The sequence below is a fragment of the Hemitrygon akajei genome, chromosome 15, assembly GCF_048418815.1.
Source record: "Hemitrygon akajei chromosome 15, sHemAka1.3, whole genome shotgun sequence".
In the NCBI taxonomy this organism is placed as follows: Eukaryota; Metazoa; Chordata; class Chondrichthyes; order Myliobatiformes; family Dasyatidae; genus Hemitrygon; species Hemitrygon akajei.
The window spans coordinates 12,383,515-12,402,577 of record NC_133138.1 but is presented as its reverse complement, the minus strand read 5'-3'; the positions used below and the strand labels follow the sequence as shown (position 1 = coordinate 12,402,577).

At 40.2% G+C, this 19,063-nt stretch overlaps 1 protein-coding gene across 2 annotated transcripts in view; it reads left to right on the top strand.

Annotated features, from left to right (window-relative positions):
• LOC140739171 (organic cation/carnitine transporter 2-like) overlaps nucleotides 1–16,167 on the top strand; it is a 73,428-nt gene extending 57,261 nt beyond the window's left edge. Inside the window, exons 8-10 of one of the 2 annotated variants that reach the window (XM_073067204.1) lie at nucleotides 1,323–1,505; nucleotides 4,779–4,914; nucleotides 8,504–16,167. In XM_073067204.1, the coding sequence (XP_072923305.1) occupies nucleotides 1,323–1,505; nucleotides 4,779–4,914; nucleotides 8,504–8,594 (410 nt within the window). In that variant the 3' untranslated portion in view covers nucleotides 8,595–16,167. Of the gene's footprint in view, nucleotides 1–1,322; nucleotides 1,506–4,778; nucleotides 4,919–8,503 lie in introns of those variants that run through there. The other variant, XM_073067205.1, reaches the window with a different exon arrangement.
• The last annotated feature ends 2,896 nt before the right edge of the window (nucleotides 16,168–19,063 follow it).

Genomic DNA, 19,063 nt, shown 5'->3' with positions numbered 1-19,063 from the left:
GCAAATAATGGAAGTATGTTTTTTTTTTCTGGCCATTAATTTGAAAGAATGAGGAACACACACCATTACATCCTGATTTGTGGCACAGACAGACAGACATACTTTATTGACCCCAAGGGAAATTGGGTTTTGTGGCACATGACCACAATTCTGTTAGCTTTAAAATTGTTATGGAAAAAGACAGAACAGGTCCATAAGTTGAAAGTGCTGAAATGGAGCAGGGTCAACTTACAGGGCACTAGACAGGATCTACCTGAGGTCAATTCGATGATTCTATTTAAAGACAAAGGAACAGTCAGCAAGTGGGAGGTTCTTATCAAGAGTCCAGGGACAGTATGCTCCTGTCATGGTGAAATGTGGACATACCAAGAACAGAGAACCACGGATGATGAGAGATATTGAAGTTCTGGTAAGGAAAAAGAAGGAAGCGTACATTGTAATTACTTTAACGATATTAACTTTCATCTTCAGTGTGAGGTGATGCACATTGGACAGTCAAACTAGGCTAGTATTTATACAGTGAATGGTAGTTTCTGACGATTGCTGTGGAACAGAGCAACCTGTGAGGAGTACAAATTCATAGTTCGTGCAAGTAAAAAGTGTGGTGAAGGAGGCATTTAGCATGCTGACCTTCATTAATTAGGGTAATGAGTTTAAGAGTGGGACATTATGTTGCAGTTATAAAGTAATTTGTGGTGTGGCCCCATTTGGAGAATTGTGTGCAATTTTGGTCATCCTGTTATTGGGAAAAAAGCTCAAACTGGAGAGAGTGCAGAAGTGATCTACGGGGATGCTGCCTAGATTATAAGGATACAGCCTGGGTTATAAGGAGAGGTTGGCTACACTAGATCTTTATTCCTTTGACAGCAGGAGAATGAGCAATGACCTCATAAAAGTTTATAAAATCATGAGAGGTGTGGATAAGGTGGATGGTCTGTCTTTTCCCCAGTGCTGGAGAGCCCAAAACACAGATGGAAAAGGGGAGAAATTTAAAAGAAGTGTGAAAAGTAACTTCTTTGCGCAGAAAGCAGTGAGTACCTGGAATGAGCTGCCAGAGGAAGTGATCGAGACGAGTACAGGTGCAACACTTAAGAGGTATTTTGGATAGGTACATGGAGGGGAGGCCTTAGAGGGTTTGGGGCTGAATGCTGTCGACTGGGACTGGTTAGCATGCACCAGTTGGGCTGAAGGGCTTGTTTCTGTGTTGCATTACTCGGTCAGAGGGATTTTTGCAGAAAGTCGTCCTGTGTGACAAGCACATGGCTGAAGGTACGAACAGGAGTTTAGGAACAAACCTGCCTGATTGTTTCTGGTTTATTTAGATATTTCAGCACTTGCCACGGCACTGGTGATGAGTGGAAAACTTGCAACTACATGTGGCTTCTCCATGATTTATGTCTACACAGCTGAGCTGTACCCAACAGCAGTAAGAAATATGGGTGTTGGAGTCTGTTCAATGGCCAGCAGGATAGGCAGCATTGTCTCACCTTATGTTTTTTATCTTGGTAAGAAAATTGTTTGACATTATCTACTGCATATAGATTTAAAAAAAGAATATTCTGTGCTGCCTCAGCACCCAGAGACCATTCCAAATCTAAACACTTTGTGCACACAGTGTGTAAATGGAGATAAATAATGATATAAATATCCAGAATTAACCATTCTTTCTATCATATACAGTTATGTGTCCCATATTTTGAGTTTGATGGTTTTCTGATATCATTAACAGAGTGAATATTTGTTGAAGCCAGAGTAAGCATTTTATCATAGGCAAGGACAGATAATCCTCTCAGAATTGGGGTCTGGATCCTGATTTTCTTTATATATAGTGGTGACATGCCTCTTTTTCACTGAAGATTGTCTGGATTTCTACAACTTCAGTTATCTTAGAAGGAGCTGACAACAGCTGGATCCATCTGCACAGCTCCGAAGGAGCAGGGGCATTTTTGTTTTAACCAGCCCCAATCATCATAACTCCAAACACCCCTAATCCATTGGCTTCATTTTGTGCACGTCTTCAAAGATGAATTACTCCCTTTTGTTTTTGTTAACAGAAAATAGATGAAAATAGAAGAAAACAAAGTTCCAATGAAAGTTCTGAAAAGGTCTAAAATGGTTATTGTTAGTAAAGAATATCTTCCAGCAACATTAGAAGTACCAAATTTTTTTTAAAAAATCAGTATTTTAAGGCTGTAACAAAACAGATAACCAAATAAATTATTGAATGTTAAGTGGATTTTGAGAAATTACTATATGAAGTGTCTTGCTGAGGTGTTTGCAGAAAAGCAAGGATTCAGATATAAACAGGGAAAGTGGATTAGTTAGCAGACAGAGAGCTTTTTCTGAAATAATGGAGTGAAATTGAGATTCATTAGGTCTCAAAACCCAATAAAGAATAGGTTTCTCTGGGAGCGGATGCAATAAGAGTTCACTGGTTTGAGAGCTCTTTATTATGATGTACTATCAACTAGTATGTAAATATATTCTCTTAATTTTAAAAAATGAAAAACAATTTCCCTAGCTGAAGATTGCTAGAATTAAGGATCATAGTCTCAGACATGCGATCAACTAAGTTGGACTGAGAAGAGTTTTCTTCACTTAGAAGATCTTGAATGTTTGGTGTCTTCCTTTTTAATAGGCCATGGCTGCTCAGCCAATGAGTATATTCAAAGTTGAAGTCAATTGAATTGTTGGTGTTAAGACAATGAAAGGACATGGAAGAGGAAATGACAATGTCAAGCACTACTTGACAGATTAGTAGGCCACCCTCAGAAGGCATGCCACTGTTTTTTTTTTAATGTTCACTTCTGTTTTTCATTGTGGAAATATAGGCAAGGAGAAACAATTTCTGCTGTTAAGGATATTGCTACTCTGCACAGATGACATCAGTAGACCGTGACTAAAGTCATTGTAGCATATTGGCCACTGTGTAATAACACACATAATATCTGAAATCATGGTACTGTATTATGATATGACCCATCCATGCCAGCTTCTGAGGATTAGATGCTCTAACTCCCTAGAGTATGAATAGCTGGTGCGGCACCCAATATTAAGGACTCCTCCCCCATGGGCTCACGTCCCCATGGACTTTGTCACGGGTCTTCGTCCTTCCAAGGGGAAGACCATTACCATGGTAACTGAGGATCATTTTTCAAAGGCCTACAAATTCATCACCTTGGACAGACTTCCACCTTGGGGTGGAGACAGCTAAGACTGTCCTGCAGCAGGCCTCCAGGATCCATGGTTTTCCTGTGGACATTATGTCGGATCGCGGTCCACAATTTGCATCACGCTTCTAGAGGGCATTTTGCAAACTGATTGGGACAACAGCGAGTCTTTCCTCAGGGTTTCACTCACAGTCCTACGACCAGGCAGAAAGGATGAACCAAGTAATGGAATGTACTATAAGATGCCTGCCCTCTAAAATACCGTATGAGTGGTGAGACCATTTGATGTGGGCCGAGGTCACCCAAAACAGTTCACAGCATTCGGCGCATGGGATGTCTCCTTTCAAATGCCAATCTGGGTATTCTCTGCCACTCTTCCCTGTGCAGGAGGCAGAAGTTGTGGTTCCTGCAGCCAAAGAGCTCATCCAGTGTTGCAAGGAGAGATGGACTAGGGCCAGGGAGATTTTGTTAGCTTCTGTCTGGAAGGCTGAGATAAAAGCTAACCACAAGAGAAGACAAGGACCAGTTTTGCAGCCTGGGCAACTGGTCTGGTTGTTGACTCAGGGTTTGCCTCTCCAAATGGAGTCCAGGAGATGGGCGCCCAAGTTCATTGGACTCTTCAGGGTTCCCAGGGAAGTAAAGCTTACACCTTGCAGATTCTGAAAACCCTCAAGATCAATCCCACTTTCCACACTTCCAAGTTAAAGCCTATGAACACCAGCTGTTAGCCCCAATACCATCAGCCCTGCCACCACCCAGGTTTGTTGATGGGGGACAGGTTTTCACCGGGAGAGGAATTTTGGAATTGCGCACTTTTTGAGGTGTTTGGCAATATCTTGTGGATTGGGAAGGATTCAGACCAGAGGAGAGGTGCTGGATGTCTGAAAGAGACATTTTGAATCAGGCTCTCATCCATGACTACAATCATCATCTGTCAGAGCAACTAGGGCCATCAGGAGTCAGCCATAGGGAAGAGGTCCTGTTGTGACATGCACCCATCTGCACCAGGTTTAGACACTCTAACTCCCCAGAGTATGGATAGTTGGCACGGCCCCTTAAAGATTCAGGATTGTCCCGTTAATTGGCTATCATGTTTTGGGCGCCAAGCATTGAGCATTTAAAGGGCACCTGAACTAAGGTTCAGTTGTCAATTATAAGCCTACTCGTGATTTCATCTAGTGGTTTTTTTTTGTGCTCAAATTCCCAATCCAGTTTCATAACGTGTTTCAATCCTAGACTCCGATACTCCAGCATTTGGGTCCAAACCATCTTCATCAAGGACTCTCGTTACAGTCCTGTATAACTTCCTGTAAGGCCTTCTGCACAACTTCCTGTAAGGCCTTCTGCACTTTATGGCAAAATGACAGTCTGTGGGTTTGAGGCAGTTAGTCAATTCCAAATGAATTTTCCAGTTGTTCACTGGAAACAAACAGCCCTTTTTTTCTGGAATATATTGCCTAACATAAAGGGTTAAGAGCTAACTTGAAAATTAAAGTGCCTGCATTAAGAGTGTTTATTGACAACATGAGGTGAGGTAGGCTGAGTCCATTGTTCTGTGTGGATGCACAAATGTTCATATTATTAAAAAATAGCTCTGTATTTTCACAGGTGTACATGATAAGTTTTTGCCTTTTACTCTAATGGGAATTTCTACAGCATTATCAGGGCTTCTTGTTTTGTTGCTGCCTGAAACATTCAAAGCCCCTCTCCCAGACACCTTTGAACAGATGAAAAATGTAAAGGGGTAAGTTGTAATAATAATTTCTCTCAGTTCTCAGCACCAAATAACAGTTTACAGCACGTTAGTATAATAATTTCAATGTACCAAATGTTACACGGTGACTCTAACAAGAAATTAAGAAACCATCTATCTTTATCTTTAAAGTTAAAATACCAAGAGTTGAGTTAGACCATAAGGCATAAGAGTAAAATTGACTATTTTGCCTGTCAAATCTGCTCCGCCATTCCATCGGGGCTGATTTATCATCCCTCTCGACTCCACTCTCCTACCTTCTTCCTGGAACCTTCGACACCCTAACTAATCAAAAATCTATCAACCTCCCCTTTGAATAAACTCAAATGGCATGGCCTCCATAGCCATCTGTGGCAGTGAAGTCCATGGATATACTTAGGAAATACACTGACTATCTAAAGAATTTCCTCCTCATCTCTGTTCTAGTTGGACATCAGTTCTGTGGCTGTGCTCTCTAGATTCACCCACAGGCCCAGAGCCATCAAACACTCCTTATACATTAATCCTTTCATTGCTGTAATCATTCTTTTGAACTTCTTCTGAATCCTCCCTGATGCTAACACATCTTTTCTTAGATAAGTGGCCCAAAAGCTGCTCACAATACTCCAAGTGCAGTCTGACCAATTTCTTCTAAAGCCTCGACTTTACATCCTTGTTCTTGTACTCCAGTCCTCTCAAAATAACTGCTAACATTGTAGTTGGCGTCATTACTACAGACTCAATTTGCAAATGAACCTTTAGGGAACTGTCCCGTCTGAGCTGTACAGGTGCGGGGCCGCACAGTAACTGAACTGCTTCCATGCAGATCGCCTTTGCTTCTATGCAGTGCTGTGCAGCTAGAATTTTCTATTATATAATGTTAATTTAAAGTTTCAGGCTATGTTAAAATTCCTTGCTCAGAACAATAGTTGGTTTGCGCAGCTGTAAATGAATTAGAGGGAACATTGCTTTAGGGAATCCTGTACAAGAACTGCAGAATCTCTTTTCACCTTTGATTTTTGAAATTTCTCCCCATTTAGAAAGTAGTCTATGTCTTTATTCCTTCTACCAAAGTGATTCGCCATATTCTTCCTTTCACTCTTTTTTATCTGCCACTTCTTTGCCCATTCTCCTAACCTGTCTGCGTCCTTCTGCAGACTCCCTCCTTCCTCGTCACTACCTGACCTCCGCTTACCTTCATATCACCTGCAAATTTGGCCACAAAGCCATTGATTCCATCGTCCAAATCATTGATGATGTTTCAGATTAGAGTGTGGCAGAGATCAGCATTATTGGAGTAGATGATTTCAAAGAGCCTTTAACAGCTGAGTCTCCGCCCCCAACGATACAGTGAGGAGGCTGGGGAACGGAAATCAAGCCAGAGAGACAGGCCATTGCATTGGAGAGTTTTTCAGGTGTGAAATGACACTTTGGAAAGTGTTTAGACAAGAAAAACTGCTTTAAATTCAAGCTATTTGAAGCAACAAACACAAAAAAGTTAGAAGATACTGGATAAATTAGAGTTGCACAGAACAGAACATTGATGGCAGAGTTTGATTTAGTGACAAAGGACAGGAGGCTACCGAGGAGAGTATTCAACAAAAAACAAAAGTGGAGAAGACAGGTCTGTAAATATTTAAAAGACAGATCAAAGCACGTAAAATTGCAGAGTAAACATAAACATTACCTGTAAAATTACATGGAATCTACAGCAAAAAAATGGCTATAAACTGGTCTGTGCTAAGGCGAATTATATACTCCATATACGTACATGTCCTCTACTTTCTTTACTTCACCCCTGTAACAGAGAAAGGAATGAAACCTTTTCCTCTATTCCTTCCTCCTGCATGTTTACTTCACTACTTTTTAATGCATCTCAACTACTCATGAGGTAGCAAACTCAACACAATTTAACAACACTTCAGCTGTGAAGTTCGAAATGAAATTTTGAACCAAACAAGATGACTCGGCTGAGTACAATTTGGTTTAATTTCAGTAAGTTCCCAGCGACCAATGAAGTCAATAACAAGGCCGGGAGATGAAAACAACCGTTTCACAGTTGTCACTCTCTTTAATTGCAAAAATATTCACATATGACTTGGCATCAGGCAGTCCAACAGGACAATGTGAAGGTTATCTGGGAGTTGAATAAGAAGCTGCCACATTACCAGTGCCCATGTTCATTATGTTTGCAAGCTGCCATTCTGCCTTTCAAAAAATTCATCACAAAATTGCAAACATTAGCCTCTCTCCTCCCTGAATGGCTTAGTTTCCTCATCCCGTCCATGAATGCCTGCTGTTTCTTTGTAATTCTCATTATGATTCCCATAATCCTCAGCTGTCACAGAATGTGAAGCATTTTAAAACACCCAGCACTGCAACAATGACTGGTGTCCTTGTCCCTTTCCTCCTTACTAGAGCACAATTATTTTACTGTCTTGCCTTGAAAGCTCACTTCAGCTTCATTCTACAATTGGACTCCTCCTTGACATGATACTTTAAAATTAACATTCAGCAACAGGTTCTCACACACTCTGTGGAATTCCATGAGCATATAGACTTGGTGCTTTTCCCTTACAGCTGCAGCATGAATCTCAGTGGTGTCATCCTGATCTAACAGACTGGTGACATCCTGTTAAATGAGGAGGGTGGGAAATGGAATGCCTGCCAGGGATAACGGTCCGAGCAGAGTGAAGGAAAAATGCGAGGGAAGAAGCCAGGGGTCTCATAGAAAAACCAGGACTCTTATGATACCCATTTCATTTTTAATTTATTATTTTCTTTATTGCTTTCTTTGGCTTGGGAACTATTTATGGCCAAAGCCATGGCAAGTGTTGATGTGTGTTTTGATTGTTCACGATCATTCAAATTCCACACTCATGCTTTCCAGCGGGGGATCTTGCTCAAACTTGGCCATTGGCTCCATTCATTACAATGCACCATCTTCCTCCAGAATACATTATCCACTTTCACCCATCTTCCAGGGTGTTAATTCCAGCCTAATGCACTCCTGGAAGTCCCATCAAGTAAATACTGCCTCCAGTTGTCCCACTTAATCAAGCAAAGATTTCTTACATCTCCAGTATTTTAATAATAATGTGGTCACTGCTTGTGGTTCCTGCCTAATTGTGGTGAACTACATATACCTGTCTGGACACACCCCCTGCTGACTGCTCCTGTGGCTCCTCCCACAGACCCCTGTATAAAGGCGATTGAGGTCTGAGCCCGGCCTCTCTGTCTCCAGGATGTAGTATGGTGGTCAACCACTGCTTGTTCCTTCTTCCAGTCAATAAAAGCCGATATCTCGTCTTTATGTCTCAGAGTGAGTTATTGATGGTGCATCACTAATAAATTAAAACTGATGTTTCTATGAACTACCATATGTGCAAAGTTTTCCTTTACCATCTTTGACATGTGGCATGTTTTATTAACGGAGTTCTTTGTCATAGTATTGTGTTTCTTTGTTAACATATATTGCCTGCCTCAAGTCTTATAAAATAATGCCATTCTGAAATTATATACTATGTCATGGAATATGTTGGAAAGGGTTCAGTTAACATTCATTCTTTATAACAATGCTTTCTTTTTGATTTGATTGTAGATTCAAATGTGGATGTATGAGTAAAGTTCACATCAAGTTTTATAAGAAACGAAAATCTGAACATAATGGTCAAAACAATGAGGAAGATTAATCCAGCAACTGATCTGCAGCGGTACAGATGGATAATCACTTTCCCGGTTTACACTGTATTGCAATGACATACTGTATAATGAAGAAACCAGAATGTAGTGATACAACCAGAATACTCAGGGATCGGTGTAAAACACACAGACCAACAGAACATCGCACAATTTAGACTTCTAGAAGATACTCAATTTTATAACATTTTACTTATAATTTTGGAGAACATGCTTCATCAAGTTATTTTTGCTATTTAAACAACTTATCATTGAAACTTGCCAGCTGCTCAGATGCCTACCATTTAGTGGCTGGCCACTTTTAATACTAGCTGCCAGACTGAGGGTGCCAGCGTATCCTGATGTAGCTCAACAGGATGAGATCACCCGGTATAAATCTGTCTCAATCACCAGCAAAAAAACTACTCCTGAAGATGCTAGAAAAATTAAGGGGAAGTTACCATGGCTGAAACTCAGCAGATCATATCTTCAGTTTACTTAAAAAGTAGTCATGTTCTTATACTCCCAAAGCTGAAAACAAATGAGAGGGAGGTACTTGACCACTTTACTGTAGGCCCCTTTGAAAATTGAAGCTTTTTTAAATAGAACAGTAATAACTACAAACTCCATTTGAGCAAATAACACTCACTTTAAATCCATTAAATGAAGTGAAATTAACCAATACAAATTACGTTCTCTAGTTTCTCTTCAAAGAGAGTAATATTGCCGTGAGCTAGCAAGTGCAGTTGATACTGTTTGCTATTTCTCAAAGACATTGTTCCTGCTCCATTCCTCCATAAGGAATCATAATTCCCAATATTGAAATAAAATGGAAATTATATCATTTGTGGAGAAAAGTTACAAAACAAACAATTGTACATTAAGATATTTTTCTGCATAGTAGCAGAACAAGTGAGTATTCATCCATAAAATAACCCTGGTTGAAATAGCATTTGAAGACAATAACTTGACAATGAAGAAGTACAGTAATGTTCTGCAAACAGAATAAATTGTAAACTAGCATTTAGGATGAATGAGCATAAGTTGAACTCAAGAATAGAGTTTCCCAATATCAGGGTATAAAGAGACACAGGTAACTTAGATTAGTTGAGTATAGAGACATTAGATTTCTAAAGCTTCATGTATTTGTTGGGAACGGATGCAGGCAACAGTCAAAAAGTCATCTCAGCTTTGCTGGGAGCGTGCCATGAGGAGAAAGTGGAAGGTAGGTCGGTTGGGATTTGCTCAGGTGGCTTAGGGGAATAAAGCTGTGTAGATGGTGAGCAGGTCATCAGTTAGTTGATTGAGGGATTTGAACAGACAAGTGGTGATAGGCAAGTGATAGTATCAGAATGAAGAGGTTAAAACATTCATGGATAAGGGTTCACTGAGGTGATATGCCTGCAAGTGAAAATACAGGAAGAAATGTTTGGATCTATCCTCTAACAAAGATATATTTATTCTGGCAATCTTGCACAATTGATTGTAAACTGTGAATGCAGATGTTGATACTGGTTTAATGGCACTTTTTACTGAAGAGAAATGGGATCATTTTATTAGACATTATGATTATTAAATCTACTTTTAGGAATTAGGTGTGAATAATGTAACTGAAATACTGGAATTTGGCTGTTCATATATATAGTAATAAGTTATAGGATTTAAATATGTATTATGACATGTTCAAATCTGTTTTATCTGATATTTACGTTCTATATTCTTTTCCTTCACAAACTATGGGCCTCATTGATGAGGCTAGTATTTATTGACCACTCCTACTTCCTACTGAATTTGCCGTTAGATCATTCTGAGGTCACTTACTAGTCAATCACACTGGTAAAAAATTACACAGTCTGGATAATACTGTTCTATTCTGCACATAATAGCTGCAACAATTAAAAGTGATTGTATTCATTATAATTATCATTGTATGTCAGAACTTAATAGAAATATATAGACCTAATTTGCAAATCAGCTAAGATGCATCTGAATGGAAATAAAGTCTGAGGGACTTAATTTATTAAAGTCCCAACAGAAAATGATTTGGCTTATAAGAATAATTTGGATTTTGTTGCAGGTTATTCATGCAAATTTTAATATAAATCCTGTGTATAGAAACAAAAATTATCTTCAATACCACTAAAACAATTTTCTTCTGACACCAATAAAAGTAGACACTGAACTGACTCATTATTTTCAATACTCTATCTATGTGGCTACTGCTCAGGTGTTAACTGGCTGGGAACTTGCCCCTTACAAGTACTAATCAAATAGTTTCTATACAATCTGATGTCTGCTAATTCAAATATAAAATCTGGGGAACTTTTCGATATGACAAGATTCAATTCCACGTAAAAGCTCAACACCATTTTCTTTCAATTTATTGGGCTGGGACTGGGCCCCAATCAGTGATTCAGTTCAGTGTTTCTATTTTGGGCACAGAAGGCTTTATTTAAACACTAGATAACTGATTCATGACTGATATTAACTAAATGTTTGACCAACAGTACCGAGTACAAAGTCTTAGTAATGTTCTATTATGTTGCCAACTTTCCATTTGTCTCCATGCTGCATGAATGTAATCAGCCAAGACTGATGCACCTAGAAAGTTTTAGTACAGGTGTCCCCGCTTTACGAATGTTCGCTTTACGCCACTTCACTTTTACAAAAGACCTACATTAGTAACCAGTTTTCACATTACAAAGAGGACTTTCACTTTTACGAAAATTTTTCTCTTATAAATTAATGGTTCTTCGCTTTACGCCATTTCGGCTTGAGAAAGGTTTGATAGGAACGCTCTACCTTTGTAAAGGGGGGGATATCTGTATATGATTTTTCATTGCTTTCTTTTTGTTTGTGCTCTTGTTCACAATTTGCCATCATTTGTTACTTGCTACATGATCTCGCTGTATGCATTCCAGCATTAAGTCGACAATTGACGGCAGGTTAACTAGTTTACAGTTCTCCATATTTTCTCTCACCTCCTTAGGAGCAGTATTGCTCTACTCCAATCTGTTGGAAAGGTTCCAAAGGATTATTATTTCCTGTCTATGGAGTAGCCTAAGCCCAGACTGTTAGGGGTAAGCACTATGTTTTGTACTTATTGCAATGGAAGGAAAATCATTAATGAAGTGGTTGAAGATGGTTGCACTGAGGGTACTGAGGAACTACTATGGTGATATCCTGGAATTTAGATAGTAAAAGGAGATACTGGTAAAACTCAGCAGATCTGGCTGCTTCTGTTGCTGACTCACTCCCTACTGCATTGGAAATTCCTTGTTATTGGTTCTGATTCTAGAGATACCACAACTGGTCTATTCACCTCTCTTTCTAAGAAGTGAAATTGGCCACGTTTGAAACCCTTGACCTTAGTTAAAGAACATAATGCATTGTTATTAGCTAATGACTAGATTGAACATGAAATTGTGGATCTCTTATGAAGGTGTGGCCTTAAGGCACTCACCTTCAGAACTGAATGTATACCTGGGAAGGTTAAAATAGTACATAGACCAGTTCAGAATAGGGACAGGCCCTTCAGCCCACAATCAAATAGCTAACTGAACTAATCCTTACTGTCTACACAATGTCGATCTCCTTCCATTGCCCTCACATTAAAAATCCCTAATGTATCTACCTGTACCAGTACCCCAGGCACCCACAACTCTCTGTGCAAAAAAAAACTTGCACCCTCTCACCCTAAATGCATGCCCTCTGACATTAGACATGTCAATCCTGGGAAAAAGACACTTCTTGTCTACTCTACCTATGCCTCTCATAATCTTATAGACCTTTATCAGATCTCCCCTCAGCCTCTGCCACTTCAGAGAAAACAACACAAGTTTGTCCAAATTCTCGTTGTATCACATGCCCTCTAATCTGGGCAGCATTCTGGTAAGTACCTTCTTCACCTTGTCCAGAATCTCAACATCCTTCTTGTAATTGGGCAACTAGAACTATATGCAACACTCCAGGTACAGCCTAACTAGAGTTTTATGCATGCTGTATGCCTTCTTAACAACCCTATCAACCTATGTAACCACTTTCAGGTAGCTATAAACTTGGACCACAAGGTCCTTCTGCTCAAGGGTCTTTTCCATAACAGTATACTGTCTTTTTACATTTAACCTATCAGGATGAAGCACCTCATTTCAATGCCCATATCAGCAACTGATCAATATCCTGCTATATTCTTTGGACAAACTTCTACGCTATCCACAACACCACCAATCTTCATATCACCTGCAAACTTACTAGCCCATCTATGTTTTCCTCCAGTCATTCATATACATCACAACAGTAGAGGTCCCAGTACAGGTCCATGTGAGACACCACAAATCACAGACCTCCAGCTAGAATAAGTCCCTTTGACCATTATCTATCCTCTGTCTTCCATGAGCAAGCCAGCTCTGAATCCAAGTGGCCAAGGCACCATTGATCCCATGCACTTAATGTTCTGGATGAGTCTCCCCGAGGGACCTTGTCAGATACCTTATTATAATCCACGAAGAGAACATCCACAGATCTACCTCCATCAATCACGCTCATCACTTTGTCAAAAGACTCCGTCAATTTAGTAAGACACGCTAGCTGTAGCTAATTAGCCCATGGTTTTCCAAATGCTTATAGATCCTATTCCTAAAATTTTTCTCCAGTAACTTTCCTACCACTAATGTGAGACTCACTGATCTATAGATTCTATGATTATCCCTGGTTCCCTTTTTAAATAATGGAACAACAATGGATACTTGCCAGTCCTCCAGGATCTTGACTATGGCTAGAAATGACACGAAGACATTTGTCATGGCCCAAACAATCTCATCTCCTGCCTCTGTCAATAACCTGAGCTATATCCCATCAGGCCCTTGGGTCATCCATTTTAATGTTCTTTAGAAAACTCAACTCTATCTGCTTTCTTACATCAAAGTTCCCAAGCATATCAATACGTTCAGCACTACACTCCCTTTCCTCCACATCCTACTCTTTGATAAATACTGATGCAAATACTCATTGAGAAAATCACCCACATCCTGCACATCCAAGCAAATGCCCTCCACCCTGCCATTATACTCAGGTAGTCCTCCCTCTCCCGACTTGCTTTTGCTCAAGATATAGATAGAATGCTTTGGGATTCTCTTTAATCCTACTTGCCAAAGACTTTCCCTGGCCCTTTCTGGCTTTCCTAATTCACTTTGTCAGGTCTTTTGTGGCTTGTTTATAATCCTCAAGGGCTCTTTTTGATTCTAGCTTCCCAAGCTTTACTTACTTTTCCTCTTGACTAAATCCATCACCTCCCTCGACATTCATGGTTCTCCTAATAACTTTGCATAACCTTAGTTATGCAATAGCTAGGAGTCCGACATGCAATTCTTTTTGCAGAGTGTGCAGTGAAATTTACCAGTATATTGATTGGGATGGAGTTTGAGGAGGCATTGGAAAATCTGGTTGTTTTCCTTGGAGTGAGAAGGCTGAAAGCAGACCTGACTGAAGTGCAGAAAATAACGCAGAGCATAAACAGGTTGGATAGTGAGAAGAGGAGCCTCTGATAAGAAAGAATAGGCTGAAGATAAAGGGCTATAGATTTCAGCATAATATGTGAAAGATTTTTTCACCCAAAGCAGGTAAGAACCAAGGGATTGAGGGAGTTCCAAAAACTCAATTGTCATCACTAAACTCCTTAAAGCAATTCTAATTGCTACTCTTCCTATTGCTTCCTATTCTAATTGAATCCTGCAATCTAACTGCAACCTTTCTTTCTTATATAGTCCTGCAATCGCTTCTCACACCCACAGCCATCTGAATCCTCTAGTAGAATTACTGAAATATCTCTTACAAGAATCATAAATAATATACGGTTTGAATATCTCAGAGGCAAACCAATCCACTTTTAAAGTACAGTTACTTTTGCTAAATAACAAATAAGTTGCGAGACCATATGCATCCAATACCTCCCTATTCAATGTCCAGCTCGATGGGACGGCACTCAATGGTTTCTTTACTTCATAGTCAAGGAATATCCCTTTTTTCTTAGTGATGGGATGTGGAGGTCATTGGCAACACCATCGTCAATGGTCTATTCCAATTGTTCTGTTAACACACTTCCTGACAGGTCTTAAAAAGTGGATATAGAAAGAATATTTTGTCTAATGGAAGAAACTGGGACTGGGAGTCACTGCTTAGAAAGAAAGCAATAATGAGGAATTCAGAGGGTTGTGAGTCTTTGGAACGCTTTCCCTAAAGGGCAAAAGAAGCAGAACCTGTGAATGCTTTTAAAGCAGAGATAGCTAGAATCTTGAAACACAAGGCTAGAAAAGGGTATCATAGGTGGACTGGAATGCAGAGTAAAAGTTACTGTGAGACCAGCTGTAATTTTATTAAAATGCAAAGTCAGCCAAGTACTCCTAAGTCTCCAAATCCTATTTGTTGTTCATATGATTGTGTATTTGTAATCATATTCTAAAAAGAGACCAATGAGCAAAATTATTTTTATTGCAATCTGGTAGTTTAATTGTCACCATTGCAAATGTGAGGTTTTCATTTAATTAATAGTTTAAGTTCTCCATTTGCCATGTTCCACTTAACATGAACCCAGCCCTCTGGAAATGAGTCTAGTAAAACAATCACGTTGCAGTGATGATTGTGAAAATACAGTGGGTATGCATACTGAAGGATGTTCATGTCTAACACATGGGAATTACCCATGTGAAGGTAGTGGCTAAATGATATGTACAGTAAACTTAGAAGTTGTGTAGATTTGCCTTGTCACCAGATACTTCAGATTTGAATTTTGAGTTTTGATAACAAACAGGACTTTGAAGACTTTTTCGGTACATCAGGATGAGAGGCCACTGCTCCAGTGAAAGCATAATGCCTGTCTTTCAGGAGGGTGCATGTTGATTTCTTACAAGTTGTAAATGAGAACTTTCTCATTTTGGTCAAGAGTCTGAAAGGGATTAGAGGTGTGGGCCATGATATGTCCTCTAAGGTATTGATGAAACAGTAGTTCCATACACAACTAAGTTAAAATTAGCCCCTTAAAAAGACAAATGGAAGAAAAGAAGAGGAACTAGAGGGGGTAGTATGAACCAATGTGTGTGGAGAATTGTCATGATGAAACCATGGAATTACATTGGGGGTACTAGGATCTACATCACACACAACAAAGGTGAATGTTAGATTTTAAAGAATCTCAGTGCAACATTTGTTTCATGCACTTGACACACACAGTAATGGTGATGGAGAATGTCAAATACAGAATGAACATGCAGTAGAGGTACACAAGTTATAATGGCACGTAATTACAGGAGCACTCACAACTCACAATGTTTACAACAGCCATAACAAAGGAGAAAGAATGTACTGACAAATGTGATGTATCACAATCATTGGTACTTGAAGTTAATTTATATCTGGACATCTATGCATGAAATGAACTGACTATATTATTTCATATTCATAAGCAGTTTAGCTAATCGTATAGTTCTATTTTCAACAGAAAACAGAGTTATGATTCTGTGTACAGTAATAGAGTTTATAAAGCAGTAACCAGTACTGTGGTGTTTTGAATAAAGAGTTAGTTTGTTAAATTCATTTTGACTGAATGTCTCTGTTTCAATAAACAGTTGCTTCAAGAAAGCCCACAAAAACAATACCCACCATCTTTGTATTCTCCACAACTTTATAATCTTCTTCTCCACCACTTCTAGACTCTTCACTACCCTTGGCCCTCTTTTATATTTCAGGAAATTCCTTAAAATCTTTCGCCAAAATTTTAGATATATGCCCCAATAACTCTCTATGAGGCTCATTAGTAAGCTGTTTCATATCAAGCCTGTGAAAATCCTTGGGATATTAACTTTGTTAAGGGACTACAAAATACAATTTTATTGTTTAATTTAGGTCCCAAAATGTGAGTTGCACTATTTTTTTATTCTTGCAATTGGCATTTATTTACAATTCATTATTTTAAGTCTACATTTGTCATAAACTGATGGACAAAGATGGGTAGATATTTTATTGATCCAAAAGGAAATTATTGTTTGTCAGTGGCATTACAAAGTAGAAATATATAAATATTAGAAGAGAGGTAGAAAGAATAAAAAATAAGCTACCACAACAAGTCTAAAAGGAGGGGGTCATCACTTCACCGGCTATAGGTTGACTCACTGTAGAGCCTAATGGCTGAGGGTAAGAATGACCTCATGTAGGGCTCTTTGGAGCAGTGCAGTTGTTTTAGTTGTTTAATATATAATTTATCAACAATAGCATGAATTTTTGACTATCACTTGCAGAAGCTGAACAATGGACCCTGTTGCATTTTTTTTCCTGCAATTCACATGCTACAATATTCATTATTTTGTATTGGTGTTGGTTAATCATTCTCACATGTACAAAGATGTAGTGAAAAACTTGTCCTGCTTACTGTTCATACAGATCAAAATCATTACATAGTGTATCGGAGGAAGAACAGGTAAAACAATACCAATGCAGTGAAAGTGCAGTGCATGTAAACAATAAAGTTCAAGATCAGAACAAGGTAGAATGTAAGAGTCCATCTTATTCTACAATTGGACTGTTCAAGAATCTGACAACTGTGGGTTAAAAGCTGTTGTGCTTTCACACATTTTATAAATACTTATTTGGTCAGTGGAGAGAGAACTACAGCTCATGTTTTAGGCTGATTTTATTAGATCACTAACTCTGTTTCTCTCTGCCGACGCTGTCTGAACTGCTGAGTATTTCCAGAGTTTATCACTTAGTTTTGATGCATTGTGCTGGTGGCTATATTTGAAATAAAGTCCCAGTTCAATCCCACAACCCAGTTTTCTCTTCAGGCATCTGCAGATTAGACTTCTTCAGGTAGACGTACATTCAGCTTTGGAAGTTGTCTTCCATTCTTATGACAGGAAGCACATTCCATATCCTGCTCCTTAATGTCTAACAATACTCCTCAATGATTTGGAATACAGACGTTAATGCTGAAACAACACTTATTAGCTGAGGTTGTCACCCGGTGCGGACATGGCCCTAGTGCGGAGTGAGAGACACTGAAGCAGGTCAATAGTTCACAGACTTTAATGCGAGCAATGTTAAAGGGAAAAGAAAACAATAAACTCTGGGCCATAAAGGGCCGTGGACTAAAACACTCAAATGAACAACAAAGCCTACACTGCGGCTGAAAAGAACAACTAAGAATTAAAAAAATATGCTAGTCTTGTAATGGTCCAGTCCGGAGCCCGCTTTCCGGGTCTTGATCCGGTCCGTGGACTATAGACTCCGGGTCTTGTAGCCATCCCTCCTTTCACCCTTAAGCCCAAATAGGATCATCTTGGCTTAAGGAGGTGCACCTGAGACCTATTGGCTGGTAGGTGTATATAAGGGGCTCTGGGACTGAGTCTAGTTGGGTAGGGGTAGTATTAGTGTCTGGTTTGTGTGGCTAGTCTGTTTTGACCTGGTCTTGGAGTACCCACTGTTAATCATCTAGTTCTGTAAGTCTGTTCTTGTAGTCACCCTGGGCTGAGCTCCCCTCTGATCCCTTGCCTCTGTTGGGTAAGCAGGCTGGATTGCTTTTGCCCAGTGGGGGACTCTGACCCTTTCAACACTTATTAGGTGAAGCTGTCAGTGTTGATGGGTGGTGCCCTGCAACCTGCCCAGGTGCTCTGTGTCTTGCCCAGGCCTGTGTTCCTGCCTGGGAGGTGGCCAGGAACCCTGAAGCCTGTCTTGCCCTGAGGACTCTGACTCTTTCCTACCCCTTGCTTCTGACAGGTTGTGCCCTGCATCCTACCCAGGTGCCCTTTGACCTGCCCAGGCCCCTATGTTCCTTCCTGGGAGGCTGGGCCCTGGCCAGAAGTAATGTGGCCTGCCTGGGGGCTATCCTTCCAGCATTCCTTGTCCCCAGACCCATCTTTTGGCCTAGCCAAGGTCCTGCCTTTGCCATCAACTCTCTAAACCCCAGGATCACCTTTGCGTGCCATGGTCTCCCCATCTTGTTCTATCCTTTAGTTGTTCCTGTCCTGCCCCTAGTACTTCAGTGCCTGCATCCTGCATTTGGGTCCAGTCTCCATGTCCCCTTGTGACAGAACAACCCCCCCCCCAGTCATGGACCCAGCACGCAAGCACTGGAGTCTATTCCTGTCACCTTGGGGTCCCCTCTTGTCTGAACATTCACCCACCTGTATCTTCAGCTCTAGAGCCCCTCCTTGGTCACCTGGAGGCTCCCTTTGATGGGGTGTGGGGGGGGGGGGGTTACTGTTATGGTCCAGTCCGGAGCCTGCTTTCTAGGTCTTGATCTGGTCCATGGAATCTGGACTCTGGGTCTTGTAGCTGTCCCTCCTTTCACCCTTAAGCCCAAATAGGATCATCTTGGCTTAAGGAGGTGCACCTGAGACCTATTGGCTTGCAGGTGTATATAAGGGGCTCTGGGACTGAGTCTAGTTGGGGGATTGTTCTGTTCGTTTTGTACCTGCTGTTCCGTCCAGTTTGCCTT